This window comes from Vulpes vulpes, chromosome 15 (genome assembly GCF_048418805.1).
Source record: "Vulpes vulpes isolate BD-2025 chromosome 15, VulVul3, whole genome shotgun sequence".
In the NCBI taxonomy this organism is placed as follows: Eukaryota; Metazoa; Chordata; class Mammalia; order Carnivora; family Canidae; genus Vulpes; species Vulpes vulpes.
Window position 1 is genome coordinate 14,113,718 of NC_132794.1, and position 26,675 is coordinate 14,140,392.

At 38.1% G+C, this 26,675-nt stretch overlaps 3 protein-coding genes across 3 annotated transcripts; 1 reads left to right on the forward strand and 2 right to left on the reverse strand.

Moving 5' to 3' along the window:
• Positions 1 to 6,685: 6,685 nt before the first annotated feature.
• LOC112909501 (keratin-associated protein 15-1-like) lies at positions 6,686 to 7,129 on the reverse strand. Its single transcript, XM_025985452.1, has one exon. The coding sequence runs from the start codon at positions 7,127 to 7,129 to the stop codon at positions 6,686 to 6,688; it is 444 nt and encodes a 147-aa protein (XP_025841237.1).
• A 3,797-nt stretch (positions 7,130 to 10,926) lies between these two features.
• Positions 10,927 to 11,823, forward strand: LOC112909464 (keratin-associated protein 14-like). The gene has a single exon (XM_025985407.2). It carries the CDS (start codon positions 10,982 to 10,984, stop codon positions 11,486 to 11,488), a length of 507 nt encoding a protein of 168 aa, XP_025841192.1. The 5' UTR covers positions 10,927 to 10,981; the 3' UTR covers positions 11,489 to 11,823.
• Positions 11,824 to 18,829: 7,006 nt separating this feature from the next.
• LOC112909463 (keratin-associated protein 13-1-like) lies at positions 18,830 to 19,357 on the reverse strand. Its single transcript, XM_025985406.2, has one exon. It carries the CDS (start codon positions 19,355 to 19,357, stop codon positions 18,830 to 18,832), a length of 528 nt encoding a protein of 175 aa, XP_025841191.2.
• Between the last annotated feature and the right edge of the window lie 7,318 nt (positions 19,358 to 26,675).

The following is a 26,675-nucleotide window of genomic DNA, read 5'->3' on the forward strand; positions in this document are numbered from 1 at the left end:
GGGCTGAAGGCAACACTAAACCACTGAGCCCCACTGGGCTGCCCGACAACTGCTTTTAAAAATAACATAAAAATTAAAAAATAAAAATAAAAATAACATAAAAATTAATAGACTACTGATCTCAATTTTCATAACTAATTTTTTACTTTTAGGTACAATGATTAATCAATTGCTAACATTTCATTAAATGACACTCTGAAAGTAACAAATTTTGTAGAAGATCACATCCCTGTCTTGAGGGGTCCTTTCAGACAAGCTGGCAAGAATTGGAAAGTAGGATATAGCGCACAACCACAAAATATTTCTAGTACCTTCTGGCCAGAAGGATTCCAAAGAAAAAGCATTGGGATAAAAAGTGAATTAGAAATATGATTGCAAGGCAGCCCGGGTGGCTCAGCGGTTTAGCACTCCTTCAGCCCAGGACCTGATCCTGGAGACCCAGGATCGACTCCCAAGTCAGGCTTCTTGCATGGAGCCTGCTTCTCTCTCTGCCTTTGTCTCTGCCTCTCTCTCTCTCTTTTTCTCTGCGTGTGTTTCTCATAATAAATAAATACAATTTTTTTAAAAAAAGAAATATTATTGCAAATGAAATACTGACTGAAACAATGAAATAAAAGTTCTCATTTAAAAATGTGCCCCTCAAAAGCATCTTAAATTTAGGTAACAGAAGGGAATTCTAGAATTACTACTTAAAAGTCTCCACTGTTCTCTAGTTCCTTCTGTAATAGAATTTAAATTTGTTAGCATGCTATCCATGGCTAAGTAGCCTTTCTAGTGTAAGCTCTTTTCCACATACAAAGGGAAAGAGAGAGTCCTTGTCCTTCCTCAAACAAGTGCTTTGCGCATCGTTCTTGTCCTATTTCCTTTCCTGTGACTTAACTCTGCCTGTCCAAATGCATTATCCTCTAGGTCCTAACTTGAACTTTACTACTTCTGGAAAAAGTCCTCCAATCTTACATCTTTTTTCTTCAGATTATGCCATTGTAACTAAAGTTATAGTTAGCTTATAATGTTGATAGCCGTGAATCAATTCCATTACATTGTTGCTTAAACCGGCATCTTCCAGGACTTAGCACATATCCTCTAATGTAGCAGGGACAAATAAATATTTGTTTAATGAACTTGTTTTCTTGTATTTGAAATATGAATCCCTTTGAGTAGATGCTTGTTAGCATGAAATATTTGGTAGACACAGCTGAAAAAGTTCATAGTGAGTAAAGTGCTCATGTGATGAATTGAAAAGATGTGTTGAGATACTTAGAGAAGAAAAAACCTGTGATATCAGCTTCAAAGCTTCAAAATGAAGAAATGTAGTTTATGATCAGCTCTATCACTGCTGGTAGATACTAAAAGAGTTGAAGTCTTTTTTTTTTGTGGAGCTACACAGAATGAGTCAGACAAATTGAAGAAAGTCCTCAGAATACCCAAAGATATTAAAGCAGAGCCCATAAACCAGAAATTGGTCTCAGTTTGTCTTAATTATCTAAAATACCGTGAGAAGATAATCTTGCTATTTCTCCTTGGTCCAGGATGATCAAAAAGTAGATGTGATCCTAGCAGACAACTTAGATGTTTTGGAACTGAGAAGCTGGTCACCAAAAAAATGCCACTTTTCCCCTGTAATTGCAAGTGAACAGGTCATTACAATTATGAACATCATACAATTACCACATTCATGTGCAATAGTGGAATAATATTTACCAAGTAAGTAGATCAACATTATCTTAGATTTATGAAATATCCATGCATTTATCCAGTAGTCATCACTTATAACAACGTATTCATGCATGGAGTAATATAATATTTTATTTTCACTGTCCTATCTCTATCCCAAAAGAGAAATAAGTCCAGTGTTCACACTTAAGAACTATCCCAAGCAGTTCATTCCCCCAGATACCCATCTAAGTCAATGGTTCCAAACAAAGAATAATTTTGTGTCTAGAGGACAATTGGTAATGTCTGGAGACATATGTGGTTGTCACAAGGGGCATACAGTGTGTGTTGGCGGAGGGGGGGGAGGGCTGGCGGCAGAGGGTGGCAGTGCTGCTGACATCTAGTGGAAGAGACTAAAGATGCTGCTAAACACCTTTACAATGCACAAGACAGCCCTATCCTGACAAAAAAGTACCCAACACAAATGCTAATAGTGCCAAGAGATATGAAAACTATGATGCAGAAATGCAGGAAACACAGTAGAAAGGTAGAGAATGGTAAAAGATAGGCATGATAAAAAGAGGGTGGAGCATGACAAAAGCCAATGAATGAAGCAAACATGAGAAATATGATGACCAGAAATAACGTAAGATGGGCAAATAGATTAAAATTATCTTGAGGGGGGCACCTCGTGGCTCAGTTGGTTAAGTGGGTGACTCTTGATTTTGGCTAAGGTCGTGATGTCAGGGTCATGAGATGGAGCCCCTCAATGGCTCCCTGCTCAGTGTGTAGTCTGCTTGAGAGTCTCTCCCTCTCTGCCTACCCCTCCCCCCACTCATGTGCTCTCTTGCTCTGTCTCTTTCTGTCTCAAATAAATAAGTTAATCTTTAAAAGAAAATTATCATGGAAATAAATTCTCTGAACGTTGCCTTCTGCTGTAATATGTCTCATGTGCACAGCTAGGCCAGAGCTGCATTCCTAGGAGGACTGCACTGGAGAGATCACCAGCAGAAAAGAAATTATTCTTATGAATACATATAGACATATAGTAAGAAGTTTCAATATCCCAGTGAACAATTGTGAAACTCCTAAAAATCTCTCTTACAAATTAGACTTAAGAATCTGAAAAATGATCTTAAAAAAGGTATGAAAATAATTTTATAAACTGAGAGGAAGGCTATTTACAAATAAAATTTTAATTAATTCTTCCTTGAAGTTTTATGCATTAATTTATACTGTATATTTATGACATTGATACCTCCAGCCCAAATTTTCAAGAGAACAGAGACTGAGATAGATAATTTTTATTTGTCAGCTGAACTAGGCTATGGTGCCCAGTTGTTTGGTCAAATACTAGTTTTGCTGTCGTTGTGAAGACATTTTGTAGATTTAATTATTATTCACAATCAGTTGACTCTAAAGAGATTGTTCTAGATTATGTGAATGGGCCTCATCCAATCAGGTAAAGCCTTAAGAGCAAAAACAAAGGTTTCCCCTAAAAGAAGAAATTCTGCCCCAAGATTGTAAATAGAAACCCTGCCTGAGTTTTCAGCCCCCTTGCCTACCCTAGGAATTTGGACTTTTGGACTTGCCAGCGCTCACAGTCCTGTGAGCCAATTCCTTAAGTCTCTCTCTGTGTCTCTCTCTGTCTCTCTTTTTCTCTAGTCACATCCTTACGATGTGGCCACACAGTTTTATAGTTTTTGAGAAAGTTTTAACCATCAAGAGAAGCTTTAGACATTCATAAGGTAGAAAGATTTCCTTTCAAGCAGTTCATTCTGGTAGAATGGTATCAACCCCTCACCCCTCTTCTACACATACACAGTGCTTCTTTCTTGTGAGGGAAGAGGTCATAAGGGCCATGTATGGACAGTGTGGTGGATTGCAAGAAGTGGCAACAGTAGTCTTATCCTCTACAATAGGAAGATTTTACACAATAGGAGCTCAACAAATGTTTGTTCAAGAAATGTCTAGCTGAAAAATTTTTTTGAAGCAATTAGATGAATAAATGCACTTATGAGAGAATATAAATGTCTCAAAACATGAGCTACATCATATATTTCAACTCTTATTTAACCTTTCTCTTTTCTGTCCAGCAAAAAATATTAATAAAATATATGAAAAAAAGAAAACAAAAAATGTTGGCCTAGTGAAGACAGTTGAAAGTATAGGACGCATTCACTAAATGTGCTGTTACTGAAAGGAATGAGATATCTGTGAGGTTTTGTTTTTGAGCACTACTGAGGGGACAAGGCAGAAAATTCTATTTCTTGGAGGCTGTGAGTTATGGTGACTAGTATTCTCTGTTTCTCTCTTAAAAAGCTACTGTGAGTCATTAGCATTAGCTGAGTGAAGAGAAACCTGCTCCAGGAGCAAACTCTGTTTCCACTGATAGGCAGCTAGTGTGTGTGTTTCCTCTGGACCAAGCAAATGGATGCTAGCAGAAGAAAGCTGGATGGGGTATAGCCCTGGTGTTGACAAGAACTGAGGTTGAGGAGCTAAAAGACAATGTGAAAGAGTGTGCTGTCGGTGGATGATTCCGCACAGAAAGTTCCAGGGAGTTGGGTAGGGTGATAAGAAGGTGGGTTATGGAATACACACCACAATCTCCACTAGGGAAAGAACCGCATTCAGACACCTCTGAAAACAGGATATTCAACAGCGAAGACAGAATCACAGGTAGCACTGGTTAAGTAGACTTTTATGTCCCTTTGTATACCTTAGAGTATCACCAAATAATGTTACCTAAGCTTAAGCTAAATGAAGTTTACTCAAACTTCCTGCAGTGAGGAGGGACATTTGTAGAATTTTAGCTGTGATTCCAAAGATGGGCATTAGAAGTGAGATTATGGGTTCAAATGGTGTCAAGGCAGGAAATTGATTGGGACTGCGAAAACCTATTACGTGACTCTTTAGGACTGGTGAGCATAGAAAAGAGAATGTACTGACACAAGTCTCTCAATAAGTAAGTGGTTACTTTGGGCTCTGTTTTTCCAGGTGTACAGACCATTTTGTCCAATAAGCTAGTCCATAGGAGTTTCCTGAAACATACAGTGAAATGATTCATTGGTTTAATCTCATCTTTTCCCAGGAAAAGTTTCCTGCAACAAGGAAGTCATGTTGACATAGGTGGTCTAAAGCATGCTGAGACAAACGACCTGAGTTGTCATTTTCTTTCCTCCTGTCCTTTCTCTCTAGTTTAAATAGAAGAAGTCAGAAGCAGCACATTGATGGAAGAAAAGATAGAGTAAGGAAGTTAAATAAAATGATTATGCCACCATCAGTGGCCTGTAGAATCACCTGACAGGCTTAAATTAAGGAAAAGGAAGAAGCCTTGATATAGCTGTAAGGCTGGTTTTTAATTTATACCGGATTGGAATTAACTACTAGTGTGAAATAAAGATATTTCTGAATATCTTAATGTGATCATAGATCTGCCATGGAATTGTTCAGAGATCCAGGCAAGTCAGAGCCCTCAGGTCAAGTGTGAAATTCAATAGCAGGAGAAAGAGGAAGCAATTTCCTAATTATGCCCTACTGAGTCCAGAGTATTTAATACATTAGTTATACTTAAAATCAAAGATGACCAATAATTCTCAATTCCTCCTCATATTCAGTTGTAGAATTAGAGTTTCACACACTGAGTTCTACATAGGGTTTGCTACAGTAATTAATTTTTTGATCAAAGTAAGTTAAAAAAAAAGATATTGAACTTCTTTCATAAAAAATTCCATCTTTTCATTTATCATTTCACCCTTTTACCACTATTTTGACTTAATTAAAAATCAGAATAAACATCATGGAAGCGATGAAGACATAGCTCTCATACCTCCCTCTGTGGGGAACATAATTGATTGACATCTCCAGCTGCCAGTCTCTGAATCTACCACCACAGTCATGGCCATCTCGTGAGACACAGAACTCCTTTAATAGGTAACTTACCAACACTTTCTTGGAACTGTCCTGAAGAACATTATTCCAACTCAACCTTTCTTCTTTGCTGTTTTCTTTCCTTCACTGAATTCAGATCTACATGGTAGTCTGATGACTCTCCCAGAATCCTCCAACTACCTCTCCATTTTCCCTGACAGGCACTTTTTCCAACAAATTTCCATTAGATCAAACCGTGTTTGGCAGCTATTTCTCAAAGGACTACAACTAACACATTTGGTCAGCAAGATTTATTTTTTTAATATGAAATGGTGACCTTTGCATTGTTGATAATGAATATTATGTGATTTCCTCACACTTTTTTGAAGTCCCTGTTCTTTGTATTCCTATTGAAACTCAATTTTTTTTTGTCCCCATTATTACACTTGCTACATGAAGGTGAGTTAGAACTGTATGTGTATAAACTTCATGAAGGCAGGGAATTTATCCTTTTCTTCAGCACAATGCCTGTTCTAGAATCAAAACTCAATAAATTTTCTTTTGCAGTGAATGCCTAACTAAAAACAAAACTTTCTAAAGCAATTAGATGAACAAATTCATCTATCAGGGTACATAAATCCTTAACATGTAGGACATGTCACATATTTAAACTATCCTTTCAATTTCTTGTTTTCTATTCAGTAACATATTAATAAAACCTATGAAACAAACAAAACAAAAAAGTGCTTACCTAATGAAGACAGTTGAAGGTACTGGATACATTCAGCAAATGTACAATATGAACAAGAGAAATGGAATGCTATTATTCATGGTATAGAAAAGTTTATCTTAAGTGCCAATTCTATTTGAAATACACTTAAGTGAAAGAATCCTAGGAGAATAATAAGAGGAAAATCTTTCAGAATACCAAAAAGTATTCTGAACATTGGCATACGAATGAAAATTCAAGATTTATCTCATATATCTGATTTAGAAAAGGCCACAGGCCAAGGTTACTTTGTGACAGTGAATCACATACTTTTGGGAGAGATGGTGATGGCAAGTCCTGGTGATGCAGATGGTCAATAATCCCAGATATCAGACAGGCTACATGTTAAAGTTTCATAAGGTACAGACATAATGGTGAGATAATGAGGGATATTCAGCAAGTTGATCCAAAAAAGCGAGAGCTAAAGGCTGGTCGGTAACAAGCTGACTGGCAACTCCTGGAAGAGAAGGAAGTTGGACGACAGGAGCTGGACCCATAGCCCATAGACTGGAAACCAAAAGACCCAAGGCCAATATTTCCACATCCCAGAGATCCAGTGTAATTTGTTTGGCAAGGACTGAAGAAGATGGAACTCTTTGGATGGAAGCATGATGTCTGGCAAGGTCTGGACACGGGGTAATATGTCTGGCAACTGATAGGTTCACAGGAGATCTCCTGATAGCCACCGAAGACGGAGGAGCCCAGCTGGCAGGTGCTGGGAGAGTAGGCTACATTGCTGGGGTAGAAAGAATCATAGGTGGAAACTGGGTACCCCAGGTAACCTGCAGGGGAGCGGGAGTGAGAGGAGAAGTTTCCAGGGCTGCAGTTGTAATGCATGTTGGGAGTTCTGAGTTTAGCTGAGTGGCAGAGAGGTTTGGTAAGGGCAACTGTTACCTTCTACTGGATGCTTATATACCCTAGCAATAGGTTAGTAGCATGTGCCCATTTTAATGAATGCTTAATTAGGCTCTAGTCAAAATGAAATACATTAACCTTCAAAGGCCTTATTTTAATGAACGCAAACTTTTAAATGAAAGAATTTCATTAGTTTTTCAAAGCAATTGTTCATGAAGATGTCATCTCTCATTCATCTGGCTTGGGTAGATGAATATAATTGTATGGCAATTGTCCCTGTAAGTTTGGTGTTTTATTCACCCTCTCCCTCAAGATATTGTATCTAATGGGCAACACAGTGAGAATTTTGTTCTGTCTAAAGTTCTAAAAAAATACTTTGTCATCTGGACGGCATATTTACTTTGTTCCATGTTTAGGAACCCAGTTGAGAACAGGAAAAAAAAAAAAAGACCCAAATCCTCAATATCTGTTTCGTTTCCCAAATTTTATGGAGATGAAGAAGAGATAACCCACTAAGAAACCTTAATGGGAAAAGCTAAATGAATATCCTACACATTTGGATTTTGTTTTCCTTACAGTACAAGTCTCCAATGTGCTTTGTGTGTATAAGTTTTTGATTTAAGAATGAAAGGTCTAGGGGTGTCTGGGTGGCTCAGTCAGTTAAAGCATCTGCCTTCAGCTCAGGTTGTGATCTGGAGGTCCTGGGATCCGGCCCCATGTCAGGCTCCCTGCTTAGTGAAGAGTCTGTTTCTCCCTCTCCCTTTGCCCCTCACCACCCCCTCCCCCACTCATGCTCTCGCTCTCTCAAATAAATAAAATATTTTTTAAAAAGAAAAAGAATGAAGGGTTCAATATTTGCAGGAGTACTTTGAAGATGATATTGTAAAAATACTGAAGTCAAAGAATCCTTGCCCTGAAGTCGACTTGCTTTCTGATATGTCATTGATCCCTAAAGTTTATGTAAATTTTGTTAGGGTTGATGCTATTGAGAACAAAAGAATAAGCACTGCACATAAAATATGGGCCTTTGTTCTCTTCTTTTCTTTTTATAGGGCAGAGATTTTATAACAGAAGGTAAAGAAAAGCAAGAAATTAGAGAAGTGTCTGCCCCATGTAGACCTCAAAGAAAGATCAGGTGTTGGACGCATTCATAGTTATAAATGATCATTGTAAGTTGAAATGGGGTGAGGGGGGAATCAGAACAGATGATAATGTGAAATAAAGAATGAATGCCTTTGGGACCTCTGATGCGACACGTATCAAGTGACATATATTCTGCCTGGAGGACTAGCATCATAAGTATTTTTCTAGATCTCCCATCACATGCATCACTGACAACCACAAGTAGAGTAGTGCAGGGGTGCAGGATATGGTTTAAAATAACCTGTGGGAATGGGCAAACCTCATAAGACACCCATCTCTGAAAATTGACATGTTGTCCAATGGAAATGAGCTAAAACTTATTGTAGAAAGAATTGAGATTACTAGGTGCAAGTTTTAAGGGAAGATTGAGGTAAAAATCTAAAATGAGCCACTAGGGATCCCTGAGTGGCTCAGTGGTTTAGCGCCTGCCTTTGGCCCAGGGTGCGATCCTGGAGTCCCCAGATCGAGTCCCATGTCTGGCTCCCTGCATGGAGCCTGCTTCTCCCTCTGCTTGTGTCTCTGCCTCTCTCTCTCTCTCTCTCTCTCTCTCTCTATAGATCTATAGATCTATAAAATAGATCTATAAATCTATAAATTACAGGTCCCAAAGGCATTCATTCTTTATTTCACATTATCATCTGTTCTGATTCCCCCCTCACCCCATTTCAACTTACAATGATCATTTATAACTATGAATGCTTCCAACACCTGATCTTTCTAATCTATAGATCTATTTCTATAGATCTATAAAATAAAATAAAATAAATAAAATGAGCCACTATTGTAGGTAACAAGATTTCCATCTTGAGGGCACTGGGAATTACAATACCCCTTGTCCGAATATTGTAAATGAGATTCCAGTCTGGTGGAGGACTGAAGATAATTGCTAAACTCCCAAATTGTAAATGTTATGGGTCTGAACATTTTGAGTAGGCAAATTGGTTTTCAACCATGTTTCATTTATCACTTAACGTAGTTTGTCCTCTATTTCTAAAAAATAAACAATTCCTATTTATCAGGCTTTTTAATTATGAATCATGAAAAAAAGCATTCTATCAGATTCCAAACCTTTCCGTTTTATTTGTGAGTAAAATATTGAACATCAAAACACCCATATAAGTATTCGACTCCCCTAAACTGAATTTGCTTGCTTGCTTGCTTCAATGTCATACACTCTTAGATCAGCTCTTTCTGTGGGAAAATATTCTATGAGTCAGATATCCAGTAATTTTGGAAACCTCTTTTCTCAACAAAATGGAGGTTTTTGCACTCCAACATTTTTGTTCAGAAGTTAAAGGGAGGGCAGCCTGGGTGACTCAGCGGTTTACCACTGCCTTCAGCCCAGGGCGTGATCCTGGAGACCCAGGATCGAGTCCCACGTCGGGCTCCTTGCATGGAGCCTGCTTCTCCCTCTGCCTGTGTCTCTGCCTTTCTCTCTCTGTGTGTCTCTCATGAATAAATAAATAAAAATCTTTAAAACAAGAAAAAAGAAGTGGAAGGGAAATGCTTTAGTGTGAAATGACAAATCAAACAGCAGAGGAGTCACCGCAAGATAAACCTTCTCAATCTCTCCTCTTCCTCAAGGTATCAATCTTCATTACCCTACTACATAGAGGTGGAACACAAGTCATAGAACAAGAAAAAATATGACCATTATTTTAGAAATTTTGTAATACTTGTCAGGAACACCTGAAAACAATTTAAGTCAAAGTGATGTATGTTGTTTTCTGAGGCTGGGAAGAATCTCCTTAAGATGGCTCCTTTGGTCCAATACTTCAAGGCAATTACCTTCTAAACTTTCTTTAGAACGAGAACATTTCCCAATTTCTGGAGAAGTTTAATAGGGTGAAACAGCGCCTCTGATTAGAGATGGAAATACATGGGGCATTTTTGCCTTTTTTTTTTTGTCATTTTTAATGCTTTTTCAGCTTCTTAGATGAATCACCTCTAACATTCCAAAATGATATAAAGCAATTTTAATATTTTATTTATGCCAAAACACGCTCACGCGCACACACACACACACACACATACAAGGAGTAAGAACGAAGATTGACTCTTACCAGTCGCATACAATTTAAGCAGCAACATGGGAAATAAGGGAATCTTCACTGAAGCCATTCAAACTGATATCTGATTTTTTTTAAAAATCCTCATACATCTTGCATATTACCACTGCTGCTTCCTGATGACCCTATTCATTAAGTAAACTTGCTTGGCAACAATCAATGTGTGTTTTTGTTTAAAAGAAATGACTATGAATAAATCAGTTAGTTAGCAACTTTGCTATCCAGATGGCAACAATTTTGAGACAGATTGTGAAAGGGGTATCAATTATTTTTAATTAAGCAAGCTTTCCTCATCCCAGTCACTGTCTACCTCTGAAGCAGTTCTTTGAGTGATCTGCTGGGTGACCTTTGGTAGAGAGAGATGACTAATAGCTTTGAAGATTCGACACCATTACCTGAATTCCAAGGCACAAACATAACTGCACTTTCCAGTTGTAAAACCACAAAAACCACGTATCTTTGATTATGATGATCTTTTCAGTTCAATTAAAAGCAGAAGGTAACCTGTTTTTACGTGTCATGTGGGTGGCACACCCAAAGATAGGGGTATATAAATGCGACAGTCCAGGAGGTGGCATTCAAACTCAGAACCTTCTCATTGTACAGCACATCTCCTGTCACAATGTCCTACGGCTGCTGCTCAGGAAACTTCTCCTCCCAGTCCCTTGGGGGGTTCCTGAACTACCCAGGATCTTTCTGTGGCTCTTCCTACCCCAGCAACCTGTTCTGCGGCACTAACTTCCGCTCTCCCAGAACCTTCCAGTTGGGATCCTCTCTCAACAGTGACTGTCAGGAGATCGGCTGTGAACCTACCAGCTGCCGGACGTCCTACCTGGTGTCCAGCCCCTGCCAGACATCCTGCTACCCCTCGAGGACCTCCATGCTCTATGGTCCCTGCCAGACGACTTACACTGGGTCTCTGGGCTTTGGCTCCAGTGGCTTTCAATCTTTTGGTTGTGGATCTCCCTCTCTGGGCTTTGGATGGAGTGGTTTCCCATCAGTGGGCTGTGGTCCCAGTGCTTTTTCATCCCTGGGTTGTAGATCCAGCTTTTACCGTCCAACTTACCTCTCTTCTAGAAGCTGCCAGTCTACTGCTTACCAGCCAACCTGTGGATCTGGCTTCTTCTAATCTTATGTTCAAACATAATACCTACTATGTCTAGAAATTTACTGCAATATTTACTATGTCAGGATCCATGCTATCCATTGATCTCTGTCTTTATCATTAGCTTATAAATTCGACTTGTATTGCTACCTACTGTGGTTTTGGAAGAATTTGAATTCCAGTAATTGGAAAATACATTCATTGAGGAAAGATGTTCAAACAGCTTTCTTGTAGTTATATATTAAGAAACATATTTCTTTCTTAATATCTCCTAGTCATTTCTATTGATGCATTTGTTTCAAAATTTACAAAATGGAAAAAAATGTAAGTTTAAATAAAAATATGTTACATGACATTCACATATATGTTTTCATATTATTTGTTTACTCTGTGTCTTCAAAACTACTTCTAAATATCTGACTGGATATTTCTGTATTTGAATTTACCATTCAAGAAATTTTCACTTTAGGGGTGCCTGGGTGGCTCAGTCGGTTGAATGTCCAGCTCTTGATTTCAGTTCAGGTCATGATCTCAGGGTTGTGAGATTGAGCCCCATGTCCAGCTCCATGCTTAGTACAGAGTCTGCTTCTCCTTCTCCCTCTGCTCCTCCTGACTTGTGCTCTCTCTCTCTGTTTCAAAAATAAATAAATATATATGTATGTATGTATGTATGTAAATATATATACACATATATTTACATATAAGAATATATATATATTTTACTTTTAAAAAATAAAATCATCAATTGTCTTTTTGGTTTGAAAGAAATTATTTCATCTTTAATGTCCATTCCATGCCTTCATATGATGAAACCTAGAAACACATTTTTAAGACTACAAACAAACAATTATGGCTTTTGTTCTGTAGGGAGTTAGAAATTTCAATATTTATATATAAAGTAATTATAAATAATAAAGAGTATTAAATATGCTTCATAAATTTATTAATTTTTTTATTCATGAGAGACACACAGAGAGAGAGGCAGAGACATATAGGCAGAGGTAGAAGCAGGCTCCATGCAGGGAGCCTCATGTGGGACTTGATCCTGGGACTCCAATATCATGTCCTGGGCTGAAGGCAGATGCTCAACTGCTGAGCCACCCAGGTGTCCCAGTACACTGCATAATTTTATAAAGAAGTTTATTCTAACAAAATATATCCTAAAATACATGTGAAAGAGGAGTGAAGCTTTCCAGTAGGAAGTTAGATGTTATTGACTTAGATTTGGTAAGAGTTCTAGTCACTCAAATGACATAAGAAATCAAGTCTCAAGTGTGGAATCACTGTATGGTACACCTAAAACTAATATGACACTGTATGTAAACTACACTGGAATTAAAATAAAAACTAAATAATAATAATAATAATGGGGATCCCTGGGTGGCGCAGCAGTTTAGCGCCTGCCTTTGGCCCTGGGTGCGATCCTGGAGACCCGGGATCGAATCCCACGTCGGGCTCCCAGTGCATGGAGCCTGCTTCTCCCTCTGCCTGTGTCTCTGCCTCTCTCTCTCTCTGTGACTATCAAAAATAAATAAAAATTAAAAAAAAAATAATAATGAAAAAAAAAAGAAATCAAGTATCTAAATGAATTATCTAACACATTGCAACATTTATTAGTAAGTAGGCCCAATATAGTCAGTCCTGTAGGGTTGATGAAGTCCCAACTTGCTCCTGCTTTTGGGTTGTTCAGTTAATAACACTTTTTTGAAAACAAAAACAAAACAAAACTCAAAACTGATGCAAATAGTCTATTGTTACAGCATTCAGTTAAACATCCAGGCAGCTGATAACCCTTCAATCAGCAATTCTGCCCCAAACTTTTATCCACTAAGTCAAGGACAACATTACTAGAGACACAGATAACTAGATTCTTACTTACAGGGTAACCATATGTCTTGGTTTAGTCTGGGTGTCTCAGCATCCAGCCTCATTTGGTAACAGTCTTAGTTTCCTTACTTTTTATATATGATGAGTGATAATTGAATTAACATGAGATTGGTTTGGGAGACCTCCACTTTGTTTTGGTCATGCTTTTAGCTCATGAAGTATAAGAAGCGTGCATCGTGAGCAGAGTTTTTACTTTAACCAATGTTAAATATAAAAGAAGACAAGTCATCTCCTATTCTTCCTTTGCTCATCCTTTTTGAATAAAATGCAACTATTGCTTTTCTTTCAAAGACAGTGTGCAGAGGGATCCCTGAAAGACATTTACCCTCAGATGCAAGCTGTAGGACCACTCACACATTCAAATCTTGGTGGCTGGTCATTTGTTTTTTTATCCTAGCCAGTACTGCTATCGCTCTTTCCATAGGCTACAGCAGGCAAAATAACATACGTCAAGCTACCAGTAGGTGGAGATACTGAGAAATTTGAGAATTACCAATGGGTTGTATGTGAAATATGACCATGAAATTGAGGCTGCCACACAGCATATAAAGAATAATTTACATGCTTTTGCTGGGGTGACCTGACCACATATTATATTGTTTAAATATGCAATTATTTGTTTTGTTTGGGAACATCTTTCTTCTCTAAACTTCACAAAATTATTTTTAGGAGCAATGAGCTAAAATTGGAAGTTCATCTTCAATGAAAAAAGTGAATACCGAATTTCCATTCCTAATGAAAGTTGATGGTGAATACTTAATTTGTACAACAATTTGATGCCATTTACTACTCACCATGGGAGTCCACAGTGTCACTGACTGCATGAAAAGTTAGAGAAAACTTTGCTGAAGAAATACCAGTAACTACTTTAAAAGAAAGTAGAAGTGTTTTTGTGTTTGTGTATCTGTGTGTTTGTATTTATTCATTTATGTAAGTAAGTAAGTAATCTTTACACCCAACATGGGGCTCAAACTCAGGACCTGGAAATCAAGAGTCTCATGTTCTTCCAACTGAGCCAGGCACGTGCCCTGAAAGCAGCAGTTTTTTAAGATGATTGTGAAGAGAGAAAAACTCTCTAAAGGCCCGATACACAAAAGAAGCCATTTTAGACTTCTTTCTAAGTCAGCATGACTGCACATAAACTTTTTCAAACCAGCAGCCTGATTTATGGCCCGCCATGCATGCATTGTACAGCTGCTTTGTCTGAGTAGCCTGAGTAGTACTGAGGAACCATCTTGACCTTGAGGTATCAATCAATGCTTCTACTTACCTCATTCCATAATGTTAAAACTTCGGATTTCTGCCTATAGGCTCATGTATAATTTTTTTGAGCTTTTCCAAATTGTAGAAAAGTACATTATCCTGTAAAGACTGTTCAGTCTCCAGAGCACTTTCTTTCTCCTTAAGATCCTATTTCCTGGGCAGCTGTCCTAATTTGGACTTGGGTAAGACTTTATTTTCCTTTTGTATTAAAGTTCTCTTTCTGGTAAATTTGTGTCACCAGTTGCTTCCAAAGATGATGATTTATCATTAGCAGTTGCAATAGATGTATTAATAGATCACTTGGATGCGTACATTTTCATTTAGGTCAAATAACTATTCTTTTTTTTTTTTTTTTTTTTATTTATTTATGATAGTCACAGAGAGAGAGAGAGAGTCAGAGACACAGGCGGAGGGAGAAGCAGGCTCCATGCACCGGGAGCCCGATGTGGGATTCGATCCCGGGTCTCCAGGATCGCGCCCTGGGCCAAAGGCAGGCGCCAAACCGCTGCGCCACCCAGGGATCCCTCAAATAACTATTCTAAATGATTTTCACTCATGCTAAACCCTAAGTTTTCCTGTGCATGCAAAACCAGCACACACCTAAAAACAATAGCTGTTGATGTGCTAGTCCATTAGCAGCAGGATAACTTCAATAAGGATTAGATGAAGGCAGTTTTATGTGAATATTGTCAAATGCTTCACATGAAAATGAACTAATTCTAGTAATCGTTCGATTTCTTCATCCATTTGAAGGGGAGAAAAATATGCCACCTCAAAATTTGCTTCCTGTCCCGTCAATTATTTTAAGTTGGTTATTTTTAAGAAATACAGACACAAAAGATCTGAAAATTGAGTAGAAATTACCCTTTTATAAGAGACATTATATTCACAAGGGAAACCTAATGTAAGAGTGTCTCCCACCCTGTGTCAGGAAAAGGGCAAGGACTCAGCAATCTAGAAACTCTTTTGTCAGTGGAGAATGTAAGGCCCTCAATCTGCATAACAACCTTAGCCTTGTTTATTGAGCTTTTCCTGGTCATCTCCTTAACTGACTCCTTACTACCAACATCTACCTTTGTCTTTAGCTGAAGATGGTATTTAAGTTGATGGCTTTGGCCATTTCAAGGGGTTACTTTCTCTTATATACAGAAGTTATGTAAGTTATTCAACTTTTGTTTTATTCCTTTCCATCTATGTTATATCCATTTGATTATTAGACCAGCCACAGAAACTCAAGAGTAGAAGTGAATTGTTCTTCTCCCCAACACAGTACAAAGAAACCAAGTAAGGCTAGTGAAAGTTCATAATGTTCTATTTGACAATGTTGATGTAAAGTGATTTCAAGAAGTTAACATTGAAGATAAAATTCTTAGTTGCCTCAGTAATAGCGAAAAATAGAAATCTGATGAAGGACAATATCATGGCAAAGACAAGTAAGATTTCTATGGAGAAGAAATACCGTTGTAAGTATTATAAACAAATAACTCATAATCGTATCCACACAAGCTGCAATATTCTGCTAATTAAAGTGGAGGCAGTAGTTTTAAAACTTTAAAAGCAGTCGTGTTTATACCCATAGTAGGTTAGTTTGGCAAGCAATGTTTTTTCTTACCTCATCAATCAACTCTATTGTGTTATTATCCTTGTGCCTTTGTGTTGCTGGTTTTTAGACTGTTATATGTTATTTTACATAACAAAGCACACACTAGGGATTTTCGTCTGTTCTTGGTTGGGCCACTATTCATTCTGCAATGCTGGATTCTAAATCTTCCCCCACCCCCATCCCACCCCCCAACACACACACTTATGCTACTTCTGTGCAAATAGTACTCCTTTTCTCTACTTACAGACTTTCCCATGATTTTATTCAGGTTGCCTCCACTTTTTCAACCTGAATCGCCAAGATGTGAGTGCAGTTACAGTTTCTGGAAGATGTCACAAGTTTGGCAATTTTACTTTTTTCTTTAAAGCTATTTTTTTTTTTTTTTTTATCAGGGAAAAGCTTCTAGAGTGACAGTGTTGCTGTTGGGGAGTTTGAAGAGAAATTAAAAATCTGTCAAGTTACATAAGAATCATCCTTATACTCTACTTTATTTTTTAAAAAAAATTTAATAAGAAGCTGAGCATCTCTAATTTGTGGTTCTGATATTGAACTTGAATATACCAAGTGAGATGTGAGAGGGCTTTTTTTAAAGAATTATTTTTGTTCACAGTGTTAGGTATTGTGGAAGGGAATATCATGATGTGACACTAATAATAATAATTAAAGTGAAAATATAGGATTTGTCACAGCACTCAGGATTTCCAGTGATCTCGTCCTGAAAGGTAATCAAATATTTCTCTCTCAGTCTTGTATTTGGTATTATAGTTAATATAAATATTTTCAAATGAAATTAATTCACCCTTCCTTCACACTCTTCTAAATTTGTTTCATTCCTACTCTTTATTCTGGATACTACTCATCAGGCTAATGAAATGAGATCCTGTTGGGGTTGAAGCCTATTCATATAAAGAAATTTCTGTAGTACCAGAAGTACTTGAGTACTCTTTGGTTAAGCAAAGAGTTGCATATTAAAAAAAAAATCCAGAAATAATAATAAAAGATAGATTCAAGAGGTCAGATTCTATAAGATCTTTGATTTATAAACTTCGGGAAGCTTCTAATCCTTTTGAGCTTTTATTCCCTTATGTCTGGAAAGGTCTATAAGACATAATGTTTATCTTTCTCACAGGGATGTTTGAGCATTAAATGAAAGTGGTATATCTGATACCTCTTGTGGCCTCCCTTATATCCTCATTCTCTCATGGCAGATCCCAGGCACAGCTATGGTGAACAATTTCACACAGACCTCAACTCTCTTTGCATAGACAGTTTGTCCTTCCAAACACAGCATTTCTTTCATTCTCTATCTGAGCTTCTCTGAGGTCACAGCCGGGAAAACAAATGGAGCCCATATGAATCCTCCTTTGCACAGTGAAGTTAACATATATCTGGGACAATGAGAGAGACCACAGATGATAGATACATGCTTCTGCAGTATCTATTGGTCAGATCCTGGGTTAAATTATTCTGAGAGTTATTCTATATGTTCCTAAAAGGGCCCAGAAGGATTGAGTCCCCATTGCCCACTATAATATTAATTACAGAAATATGGCCATTTATGAGATTTTCCTCTCTGATTCTCTAACCTTCCATGATTTCCCAAACCCACTCCCTGGGATCTTGTACCAAGTAAACCACCTGCACCCAAGTTCTTGACCTCAGTTCTATTTTGGGGAGACAAGGATCAAGGCTGAGACTAATCAACATAAATGTTTGTTTAATGCTGCTCAGATATGCTGCTCTTAGCTTGAAAGGTTGAAACTTGGAGAAGCATCAGGAGGTTATACACACTTCCTTAACCCAGCTATCACCACCTAAGATCATTTCAAACCTTGCATGTGTTTTTTGGTAAGGCTTAGGAACATTTCACCTATGGCAGGTCGGGATCAGGCCATTTAGACTAATCAACAAGGAGCATACATAGCATTTGTTCTGGGAGTTAAGGCTCATCTTTTTTCTGCTGAAAATCCACACTCAGATGCTAGACTTTGAGGTATGTGTTTATTGATGTGTAACCTCACCTTATAAATTATATCATATTCTTGTTGTCTCATTTCTAGTTTATGTACCAATTTACTTGTTTCCCTTTATCAGCAAAAAATACATGACTTTTGTTCTCAGGCAAGTGTCACTGACATTGAGACATGCAAAATATGGACCTCCAGGAAATGAATACTCCCCACAGGAAACATATCCAGTCAACAGAAATTTGCTCAAATCTATCATACTGTATGTGCCCAAACTCAGTCTCAGAGTCATATTGATCTTTATCAAAATCTCCCAAATCCATAAAATACAAAAACTATAGGCAAATAATAATAATAAAAATGAGATGAACAATATATTTGAATGCCAGATTACAACAATTTATTAGATTAAAATTTTCATTTTCAATAGCTTTTCAATAAAAATCCAATAGTATACATTCTATCAATAGTACAGAATTTAGGTCTTAATTTGATATGACTCATTGAGTTCAGAGTCAGCCAAAAGTCAGTGCAGCAAGAAACTGATGGTTTAGGAATAAAAGAACTTTAGTTATTGGTGGAAATGAAAACAATGGCTATACTGAGTAGAGACTTTGAGGTCAATACTCAAAAGCATCCAGACCTTCAACAAATTAATCTATAGAAGCCAGAGCCACAGGCTGGCCTGTAATTCGATGACTGGCAGCTCCTAGAGGTGAAGTAGGTTGGGCAGCAGAATCTGGATCCATAGCTCAGGGAAGGGAAGCCACAGACTCTAAAACCCAGGGGTCTGAAACCCTGGGATCTACAACCCAGTGAATAGCAGCTTCTGGATCCATAGTCCAGGGAGTAGCAGCTTCTGGACCCAAGGCCTACAGACCCAGGGTGAGCAGTCCACCAGGGACTGCAGAGCATGGAGGTCCTCGGGAGGTAGCAGGATGTCTGGCAGGGGCTGGACACCACACAGGATGTCTGGAAGCTAGCAGGTTCACAGCACGTCTCCTGACAGCCAGTGTGGAGGGAGGAGCCCACCTGGCAGGTGCTGGGAGAGCAGACGTCAGTGCGGTAGACCAGGTTGCTGGGGTGGGATGAGCCACAGGAGGAGCTGGGGTAGCGCAGGTATCCCCCAAAGGAGCGGGAGGAGAAGTTTCCAGAGCAGCAGCTGTAGGACATGTTGGCAGGAGACGTGAGTTTAGCTGACTGACAGAAGATTCTGTGTTTGAATTTCATCTCTGGACTGGGATGTTTATATACTCTCAGCCACGGGTGTGGCACACTACAGAATCATGGTTCCTATGTTGAATCTACTTTTTTGCATATGTGTAACTCAATAGTCTTCTCCGTAATTGCAGTTGAATAGTTTCCTGCATTTGGATTTACGGGTGCTATAATTTTGGTGTTACAGCCAAAGCCAATGAACTGCTCCTATGTCAGAAATGCCGTGATTATGTGGCATTAATGTTCATCCCATCATGTTGAGGAAAGCACCACAGCCAGGACAGCTTTTCCTTGGCCTTATGCGACCTGCATGTACTTCCTGTGTAACAACATCTGGTTTTTCTGATGGATACTTTCCGGGCAATGAGATTTTATTTATTTATTTATTTATTTATTTATTTATTTATTTATTTATTTATTTTCTGGTACAATGGATCAGAGACATAGTTTCCACCTGGATGGGGCCTTCCTGGAATGATCCACCCTGTCACCATACATTCCTATGCTCCAAAATTACTTGGCGGTAATTTGTTACGCCAACAACTGAGAAAGAATGCACCAAGTAATGGTTACCCAGTGTATCTCTTGTCCAATAAAGAGACACAAAAAATGGATAAAACAAAGAGGGAGAGAGATGGCTAGACACTGACAAACACCTTGCCACACATCTAAGTATAAAGTGACAACACAAGGGCTCAGTTGAAACAATCCCAGGAAAGATCAATCTAGGCCTATCTCTAGGTGGTCAAGAAGAAAACACTAGTCTGATGAGGGCAGGAAACAGCTGGAAGAGGAACAGAGAAAGCTGAGATTTCATCCTTTTTCTCTAAAGCACTCTTAAATGATGATCTGTGCCATGCTAATGTCTTTATAATTAGAACTCTTCAAAATTAGTATATCTTATGAAGTTTGATGTATTATCCACTTTATCGTCTACATTTATAAATATCCAGGCTTCTACTGTCTTAGAATGTCTTAGCTTTTCACTGCACAGGTTTTGAATGATTTTCTGGCACTTGCATAGCCTAGTACCACCCCACATTTTCCTGCCTAAGTGTTTCTTTATCAGGTCCCTTTTCCTCGTGGGGTACGTGGAAGTCTCTCTCTCGACTTCTTTGTCTTTCTCCTCCCCAACTCTGTCTCCCTACCATTTTTAAATTTATTTTTTCTGTGTCTAAGTTTGTTTTTTTCTATTTTTTTGTCTTTTTTTTTTGCCACTGTTTAATTATAGATTCCATGTTTTTCAAAGAGTTTGATAATTTATCTTATTCTTGGAGTACAACTGGCTGTTTCTAAGTTCACCATGTTAAAGTAAAATCAGTTATAAAAATAAGTAAACTAGGGGTGCCTAGGTTGCTCAGTTGGTTAAGCATCCAACTCTTGATTTTAGCTCATATCATGATCTCAGGGTTGTGGGATTGAGTCCCATGTCAGGTTCCACCTTAGATGTGGAAGTCTCTCTTCCTTTTTCTCTGCCCCCCAACCTCTAAAAATAAATAAATGAATAAACAAATTAATTAAATAAATAAAACCAGTTGAATAATATTCTAGGGCCAGGAGAATGTACTATCATGGCTGACAGCAAAATTTTCTTATTTTACAAATAAAACTGTAGTAAAGTCACAACAATAATGTTAAAAGTATTGAATTTTCTAAACAAAATTCATAGCAGTTTTAAAAGTAACATAATGTAGACCTTCCAGAAGGAAGAGGACTGAGGAAAGATGTAAATGAACCCAAAAAGCTACTTGCTGAGTCCTTGATTTTCTGTTCTTCAACAGAACAGAAATTGCTCCTTGCTTTGTGTCTCAGCAAGTAGGTGAAGTGTCCTATTGATACAATACTGTGGACACTTACTTCCCCAGTTTTTCTCCCTTCAAACACAATTCTTTAAAATAATGTTGGTCAGACAATATAAGATTTCACTTATGTGGGATGAATGAATTCTGGGGTTCTAATGCACAACATGATGACTGTAGTTAGTAAAACTGTTAGTATAATTTTTGTATACTTAAAATTTGCTAAGAAAGGTGATCTTAAGTGTTTTAACCACATGCACAAAAATTGTAAGCATGTGAAATGGTGAATATTTTATTAGTTTGATTTTGATAATCATTTCACAATTACACTTATATCTAAACATCACACTGTATCCTTTAAATACATATAACTTATCTGTCATTTATACTTCAATAAAGCTAGAAAAAGTAAAATAATCTTGAAGGTAAAACTTATGAGTTAGAAAGGGAGCATAGATTTATTAGGTAACCACAAAATTTAGTGAATTTGTTTTCAATTATCCCAGATTCCTTGTTCAAGGATCATTCTTCTGACAAAAGTTATTCTGCTCTTCCCTTGTCTCTAAATTTCTAAACCTTCATCGACATTAAGTTAGTATAAATTTCAAAAGGATTTATCAACCCCCCAACTATGGACTAACTCCGTAACCTTAGCCCCAATGATTATATTGTTTGTTCTATATAACACAGACCTCCACCAATTGTTTATCAACAATTAAAAAAATTACATTTCACATAAAATTTATCACTCTGGGCTGTGCATCCAGTGGCTTCTGGTCTTTTGATTTCAGAGTCCCATCACTAGGCTATGAACAAAATGGCTTTGATATTTGAGGCATGTTTCCAAAAGAATATCATCCATAGCTGAAAGTTGCTTTAGGCACCCACCTGTTACTCTTTTTCAAATTAACTGTCCCTAATAGGCTGGAGATCTTTCTTTTACTACTTAAATGGGTTAGATGTTCAGTAAGCAAAAGCCAATACTTCTTTTTTTTTTTAATTTTTATTTATTTATGATAGTCACACAGAGAGAGAGAGAGAGAGAGACAGAGACATAGGCAGAGGGAGAAGCAGGCTCCATGCACCGGAGCGCGACGTGGGATTCGATTCCGGGTCTCCAGGATCGCGCCCTGGGCCAAAGGCAGGCGCCAAACCGCAGCCACCCAGGGATCCCCAATACTTCTTATTTAAATATTCTCTTGACTCACTATGTATTATTATCTATAGCCACAAAATGTTTTATTAATCCAACATAGATTAGAAGACTCTTAAATTCTGTATTCTTGAAAATATACTCATTGGACAAAGATATCATGGCTGAGTTTCTTAAATGTGCTATAAGCAATATTAAAGCACAATTCTCTCTGTAATATATTCTTGGTATTTCTCCCTAGGGATCATTTCATTTAAGTATTATAAGGTAGAGAAAAATTGATGATTTCTCAATAAACATATTAGTAAGGTATCCAAGTATGTATTTTGTCTATAAATTATACAAAAATAGTGGTCAAGAACATGGATTCAAATGCAGGTTGTTTATTTGGGAGGGGATACTGGCAATTACTTGCAGGGGAGTGGGTAATTGGCAGAAATGGAAGGAAGGCAATGCGGGGTGTGTTAGTGAGCCAGGCACATTTGCAGACATCTGAGGCTCAATCTTAGTGGAGAATTCCCCACATCAGGCTCATAAAGCCCCTGTGGAGTGGAAAAGTCCTTGGGTAGAGTTTTATAGATATCCCTGGTAATCAGTACGCTTCAGATGACTACTCAAGGCAGTCAGTACGTTTACAGATGACTACTCAAGGCAGATAGACAGGCTGTGACAGCTTCTGTTGGGAATGGGATGTCACTAGAAAAGCAGAGATACAATAAATATGGGAAGGATTAAAGATAAGATCTGGAAGGATAAAATGGGATGAGAAAAGCAGAAAGGTATAAAGGCATGTGGTGAATTTAGGCTGTTTTGTGACACAATGTAAAGCATATGTGGTATGGAAATGGAAGACAGGATTGGAAAGAAAGGCTGGATATCCACAATTATAGCATTTGAATTTCCTGAAATTTGGTAGCTGTCATCTACCAGTGAAACTACTGTAACAAGACTTTTCAATGGCCACCTTCACTGTAGGTCCTCACTTATTTGAAACATTCCTGTGTATTTTAAAAATAAGCAAATCTTTCAAAATTATGTAAAATTAGCAAACTAACATGGCTTAAAACATTGAACCGTTCTTCTCAATGAGAATAGAAAATATAGTGAAAATACATCATCATCATCATCATCACCATCATCATCATCTCTGAAAACTTCAGAGAAATACTAAGTATTCCAGAATCCCAGAGGTACTACAGGGGCCACAACTAAAGTCAAAAGAAATGAACCAACATCTGGAGTTGCTATTCCCTTAAAATTATATGTTGATTTTTAAAATAGTGACCAAGAGGCTAAGAGAGTTCCAGAAATTCACTGGGCTTAAGAATTAAAATTGGAGGGACACCTGGGTGGCTCAGCAGTTGGGCATCTGCCTTTGGCCCAGGGCATGATCCTGGAATCCCGGGATGGAGTCCCACATCAGGCTTCCTGCATGGAGTCTGCTTCTCCCTCTGCCTGTGTCTCTGCCTCTCTCTCTCTCTCTCTCTCTCTCTCTCTGTCTCTTGTGAAAAAATAAATAAAATCTTAAAAAAAAAAAGAATTAAAATTGGAACTCGACATCTATCACAGTTGAGATCATGGCAAATATCCCAGACCTTAGAGAGCCAATTCCTAGAGGTAAAACTGAAGTGCTGATAAACAGCTCTTCATAAGGACTGAAGCCCAGATTTGAATTATCTCAATCCCTGATCGGATTAAAATGATCTAGGATGCTGGTGACCTTATCCTAGCAGCCTGCCTGAAACATAAGTAAATTCCTCCTGGAGGAAGGTAAATCATTCTGGGATGTGTGTGTATGTATTTATATGAGAAGAAAAGACTGAAACAAAAGAGAACATCAAAAAATAGAATCTGAAATACATGGTCCATGTTCCAAAATCAGATATTAAAATACCTATGTGAAGAATTTAACAATAGGAAATAGAGAGATATTATCAAGGAATAATGATATTTAAAGAAGTAAAGATATGATTGGGAATTTTGTCAGAAAACCAAAAGTCATGCAACAGAAATTTTGGAAATTTACAATATAATAACTGATCTGTAAAACTTAATTGATGTGTTTTATCAGGAGATGAAACAAAGATGAACAATTAATGAATTGGGAGATGGGATAAAAAGAAATTCTCAAAGTAAAGCATAAAAAGAATGAAAACAAAGAAAAGAGGATAAGAAGCATATGTAAGAAGAGAAATCTCACAGAGGAAGACATGGACATGGCCAACATGCACATGAGAAAATGCTCTGCATCACTTGCCATCAGGGAAATACAAATCAAAACCACAATGAGATACCACCTCACACCAGTGAGAATGGGGAAAATTAACAAGGCAGGAAACAACAAATGTTGGAGAGGAAGCGGAGAAAAGGGAACCCTCCTACACTGTTGGTGGGAATGTGAACTGGTGCAGCCACTCTGGAAAACTGTGTGGAGGTTCCTCAAAGAGTTAAAAATAGACCTGCCCTACGACCCAGCAATTGCACTGTTGGGGATTTACCCCAAAGATTCAGATGCAATGAAACGTCGGGACACCTGCACCCCGATGTTTCTAGCAGCAATGTCCACAATAGCCAAACTGTGGAAGGAGCCTCGGTGTCCATCGAAAGATGAATGGATAAAGAAGATGTGGTTTATGTATACAATGGAATATTACTCAGCAATTAGAAACGACAAATACCCACCATTTGCTTCAACGTGGATGGAACTGGAGGGTATTATGCTGAGTGAAATAAGTCAATCGGAGAAGGACAAACAGTGTATGTTCTCATTCATTTGGGGAATATAAATAATAGTGAAAAAGAATATAAAGGAAGGGAAAAGTAATGTGTGGGAAATATCAGGAAGGGAGACAGAACATAAAGACTCCTAACTCTGGGAAGTGAACTAGGGGTGGTGGAAGGGGAGGAGGGCGGGGGGTGGGGGGGAATGGGTGAAGGGCACTGAGGGGGACACTTGACGGGATGAGCACTGGGTGTTTTTCTGTATGTTGGTAAATTGAACACCAATAAAAATTAATTTATTTTTAAAAAAAAGAAGCATATGTAACATAGTATAGTAGTATATTTTGCTTATAATTGGAATCTAGAAAAATTGAGATGAAAATGAGACAAATAATATTTGAAGAGACTATAGCTGAGAATTTACCAAAATTGATGGAAGACATAAGTAGAGTTGGCTTGACACCAAGATGGAATTAAAGGCATAAGAATTTCATTTGGGAAATGTCTGTGAGAGGAGTTGGAATGGGGGGTGAAGAAGGCTATGAGAGCTGTCAGATTGGGTACAAGGCTGACCACAGTGCCTAAGGCAGCCACACAAACTAGGTATAACTCCCCAAGGCCATTGGGGAATCCCCAGCCAACAGCCATCAGAGAAATCCCATGTGTTCCAGGACAGAGCCTATCTAATATCTCTGCTGCACTGTAGCACATGGGCCCCTTGGTCAACTAAGCCTTCTGCAGTTGAAAATCTGAGAAGGAAAGTCACAGGGTTGATATGCATGTGGATGGGAAGCTGTTAGGATTATACGCCTCATATCAGACACACTAAACCTAAAACCCAATTATTTTCTCCCCTCATTTCAATATTGTTTAGCTCTTTGGTTCTCCTCTGGAGGGCTCCAATTGATCTCCACTTCTGACTCTATCTTAGCTCTGTCCTTCATTGTAACCATGCATCCAAATAAATGTCCAAGCTTCTCTATGTCTTTAAAACATCAATGATATCTAATTTGTATTTTGGCTGACATTTTCCCTCCTTTCCATTGCCTCTGAGACATACTGTGTAATAGAATGTGGATATGGAGGGACAATAATTTTGGAAAATGAGAAAACATGGTGACAAGTAAGGTCAGTATTTAGTCTGTTCCTATTAAAGCCAAAATTATGCCTCTGGTCAATTGACAAAGCAGAAAAATAGCTATATCTCATTTCCTACCATTTGAGAAAAGTATGTGCCCATTACTGCCAGAAACAAAACACATGAAGGTTATGGCAAGAGGAAAGGAAGGGCTTTCCTGCCTCAATGGGATGATCATTAATGTCAAACAGTCATGGTATTTCTGACATAGGAGCAGTTCATTGGCTTTGGCTGTAACACCAAAATTATAGCACCTGTAAATACAAGATATGGGAAACTATTCACCTGCAATTACAGAGATTACGGAGTTACACATATGTAAATGAGGGTACACAACTATGAAAAAGATGACCATGTAGGTTACCACACCTCTTGCTGAGAATATATAAATGCACCAGTCCAGAGATGAAATTCAAACACAAAATCTTCTGTCAGTCAGCTGAACTCACATCTCCTGCCAAC

What these genes read in the sequence shown, in the direction of transcription:
- LOC112909463 (XM_025985406.2), bottom strand. Translation starts at nt 19,357, where the DNA reads ATGTCCTACAGCTGCTGCTCTGGAAACTTCTCCTCCCGCTCCTTTGGG.
- LOC112909464 (XM_025985407.2), top strand. Translation starts at nt 10,982, where the DNA reads ATGTCCTACGGCTGCTGCTCAGGAAACTTCTCCTCCCAGTCCCTTGGG.
- LOC112909501 (XM_025985452.1), bottom strand. Translation starts at nt 7,129, where the DNA reads ATGCATTACAACTGCAGCCCTGGAAACTTCTCCTCTCACTCCCGCTCC.